Below are 3,926 nucleotides of genomic sequence, written 5' to 3' on the forward strand. Positions count from 1 at the left end.
CCACCCACCCATCTACCCACCCAGCCGCACACATGCACCCACCCATCCACACCTGTAGTGTGAGTGCCTGACAATTAGCCCTTTTCGCCTGCAAGTTGGGTGCCTGACATGAAGCTTTAAGCTTCTGTATGCTGAGGCATCCTTTTCAAAAACATCCACCACGATAAACACATTGCCAACTACACAGCTAGATAAAGAACCAGGCCACCGCGCGTATGAAGCTCCCCCTGTAGAAAGCCCTTGGGTGACCTAGATAACTGACCGCTTGAGTGACCTGCTTTTCCACTCCCATTCTTACATTTTAAATTCCCCAATAAGGAGTGACCCGCGGAGAGCCTGGGCACGGCACCCCTGGCCCCGGGAAAGGCAGAGCCCACCCACGTTGCCCCCTGCACCCGTCTGTGTGGCTCAAAGTACGCAGTCTGCCCTCGGGGACTTGAACGATAACCTTGCATTTTCAAAGTTCCCGGATATTGTTGCTGAGTGCGTCTGGCAGTCACGGTGGGAACCACAAGGGCGAGGTGGCCACCGCGACGGCTCTGATCTGCGAAATGTCTGCTGGGGGGATGGGAGGGCGGTGGGGCAGGTGAGAGCCCCAGGCATTCCCAGCCGGCAGCATCACCGCTGATAGGCTGAGACGACCCCACACAACCCCTCACCCACCCATCGGAGACCCTGCTGCGCCGGGAGCTCTTCGCCGCGGGCTGCGGAGACTCCAGGCAAAGCAGGGGTGCCGGGCGCTGAGCATTGGGAGCAGGCGGGTCCAGCCCGCCGGCGCTGAAGCCTTGCCTCACTCCCTGCTTCGTTCAGGCCTTGGACAGGGTGACCCCGAGGAGCCCGCTCGACTCGGTCAACGGGTGCCCTGCCCCCAGGGTCCCAGGCCTTGTGCGCGCGGCCGGTCGCCGCGTCTCCATCTCCCGCAGCGCGGGGCTCGCGCGCAGCGGCCGGCTGGGGAGCGCCGCCATGCTGCCGGAGGCGACCTCGGCTTCTCCGCGGTCCTTCGGTTGGCTCCGAGGGGCGGCCAGCGTTATAAATAGATGTTCTCCAGCTAAAAATAGCCGCGCCGGAGCCGCAGCCCTGCTTCCAGCTTTCGGTTTCTTTGAGGACTCTTACGGTTCATGGAGCCCACCTCCTTCCGCAGCCCCCACGTGTGTATCTTCGCCCGCGCGCGCGTACGCGCGCACGCACGCACACACACGCATACACACATGCGCGCGCACACACACGCATACACACGCGCGCACACACACACTTCCTGCCTGGGGGACCCACACATGCCACCCGCAGCAGCCCTGCTGGTGAGGGATGGAGGTCTGCAGACCGGCGGGGAGCTGCCTCCGATGAGAGGTGCTGGGGACAAGGGTGGGGAGACACCAGAGGCCTTGTCCTTTCATGTGCTACTTCAATAAAGAATTTACGCAAAATTTAAAAAGCGAGTTGCAGACCCTCTATGTAGCCAAACCCCAATGTCTAATGAAAAGAAGCCATTGTGTGGTATGTACACGCACGCACACACTCAGACACGCACATACACGCACACATATGCACGCGCACATGCGCACACAGGCTGCAGGGAAACACTTCCCCGGGGTGTGTGTGTGGAGGGCTGAGGTGTTATTTTACACGCTTCTCAGTGATGGAAACTTTCCACAAGCATGCAGTGATGAGAGCGCTGCGCCTCCAGGGCGCAGAGGTGCCCTGTGCTCAGCCCCCCACACGGGCCACCCTCCAGTGCTGCTCCCCACCTCGCAGGACCTGCCCTCTGGGCCCTGGGTTTGGGGCAGTCAGGCTCCCCGCCTCAGAAACCTCCGGGACCACCTCCACCCTTCTCTCTCCCCCACCCTTGGGGGCCCAGTCAGCCCCCGCCTCAGAAACCTCCGGGACCACCTCCACCCTTCTCTCTCCCCCACCCCCACCCCCACCCCCAAGAAAGAGGCAGCCAGAGGCGCGGAGAAAACATCCATCTCAGGATTTATTACAACACGTTTTTTTTCAAATACAAAAGAAGGGACAGGACGGGAGCAGGAAGTGTGGCCGCGCTGGGGAAGGGGGCCTGGGGGGGGCAGGCAGCCCAGTCCAGAGAGACTGGGAGCCATGGTGGGGGGACCTGCCACCCCTCCTCCGCTGGACTTTCCAGCAAATAATAGGAGGGGGCCGGGTCCATTCTGAGGCCACACCAAGGCCAGGGCACCAGCGGGGTGGGAGGGTGGAGGGCCGAGGGAGACTCCGAGAGGACTGAGGCCCCGCCCCTAGCCCCGCCCACAGGTGAAAATGACCAGGGAAGGGCTCACGCCTGGTGCCTGCCCCTCCCCCCAGACAGGAGACCTTCTCCTGGGTCGCAGCTGCTCACTTGGGGGTGACCAGTGTCTCAAGGGTCCCCAGACTCCCCAGGACAGAGGCCATGAGAACCGCTGCAGCCCTGGAGAAAGGGTGAGGGACAGGGCTGTGGGACCTTCCGCTAGCGTTCTGGGGCCCAACCAGTGGCTCCAGCCCACTGTCTCCTGGACAGCATAGGGTGGGGGTGTGGAGGGGGGACCAGTGCATCCTCCACACCTAGGGTCACCTCAGAAACCCAACGCGATAGATAAACAGAAGGCAAATTTACATAATCAATAATAATAATAATTAACCAATAATAATAAATACTTAAACCTCTAATCCATAGATTGCAAATACAACAATGATAGCTTATTTCTTGGAGCATGGAGTGGGGGTAGAGAGAACAGGAACAGGACTTCTGCGTAAAGGAGGCATGACAGGGACTCAGGGCTATGGGTCCAAAGAAGAACAAATAGAAATGGCCAGAGGGGCAGCTGGCAGGGTGGGGGGCACGCACCTCCCCCTCCATGCCTCAGGTATCGGTCCTGCTCCAGCCACCCCTCCTGCCAAGCCCTGGTCTCTTCCCGCGGTGGCCAGCCCTCACTCCTAGATTCTAGGACTTCGGAAGGTTGGGGGACATCTACATGTGTCTCAAAAAGCCTTGGGTCCCAGTAACCCATGTGGGTGCGAGGCATGGGGGACCTGGGCCTTTGCTCCTGCCCTCACCTCCAGGCTGCCCTACCTGGGCCAAAAAGCCACCTGGGGTTGGGGACTGGCATGCTACCTCAGAGATGCTGGGAGGCTCTGGAGAGGAAAGCTCCCCAGGAAAGGGGGGGGGCCAGGGGTTTCTCTCCTCTGAGGCTCCTGTGGGGTGGGGGGCAGCCATGGCGGACACCTCCTGCATCTGCTCGCATCAGGGGTCTTTATCTGCCCCGGAGCTGGTTCTCCCAGAGCTAAAAACCCCACTTGTGGAAACAGAAGGGTCTGACCGGCAAGGTGGGCCCCTCGACCTGCAGGAATATACCCAGACACCACGGCTGGCTGGGGCGGGGGCGGGGGCGGGAAGAGCCCAGAACAAAACCCTAAGCCCATCAGCCCTCTGCCCAGTGGGCATCTCTGGCCGGCCCAGCTCCTCCCGCCAGACACTGCGGCCAGCTCCTCTTCCCGGCTTCCCCCACCTGGCAGGTGGCTCTTGGGGGCACCCACAGATGAAGGAGAAGCAGCCTCCTCTGAACGGCTTGGCTGAGGACGTGAACATGGAGCCAGGCTCAGGCGGGCGTAGGGGGCAGGCCACCTCATTCCTGCCTGGGGGACCCACACATCATCTGACACTCAGGAGCCCCTTTCACCAAGTCTCACCCTGTTCTACACCTCGGTCCCTCCGAACACCCTGGCCTCGGCAGGCCCAATGCTGGTCACCCCCTGCCAGACACAGGCCTGGGGGTATGGGCGGTAGGGGTGTCCTCCATGGCACCCAGACTCCCACCTAGACCTGGAGTGGGGGGAGCTGGCAGAGACTCCAGGACCACAGCTCCTATGGCTTTGGTGCGGAGCCCAAAAAAGGAACAGAAGGAGGAGGGTGAGGAGAGGTGGGGGGAGAGGGAAAG

The 3,926-nt window shown here is 61.3% G+C and overlaps 1 protein-coding gene across 1 annotated transcript in view; it reads right to left on the reverse strand.

Moving 5' to 3' along the window:
* Positions 1-806: 806 nt before the first annotated feature.
* Positions 807-3,926, reverse strand: part of DUSP8 (dual specificity phosphatase 8) — a 13,612-nt gene continuing 10,492 nt past the window's right edge. The window contains exon 7 of the mRNA XM_025046277.1: positions 807-1,048. Within this exon, the coding sequence (XP_024902045.1) occupies positions 807-1,048 (242 nt within the window). The remainder of the gene's footprint in view (positions 1,049-3,926) is intronic.

Source organism: Pteropus alecto, unplaced genomic scaffold, assembly GCF_000325575.1.
Source record: "Pteropus alecto unplaced genomic scaffold, ASM32557v1 scaffold43, whole genome shotgun sequence".
Taxonomy (NCBI): Eukaryota; Metazoa; Chordata; class Mammalia; order Chiroptera; family Pteropodidae; genus Pteropus; species Pteropus alecto.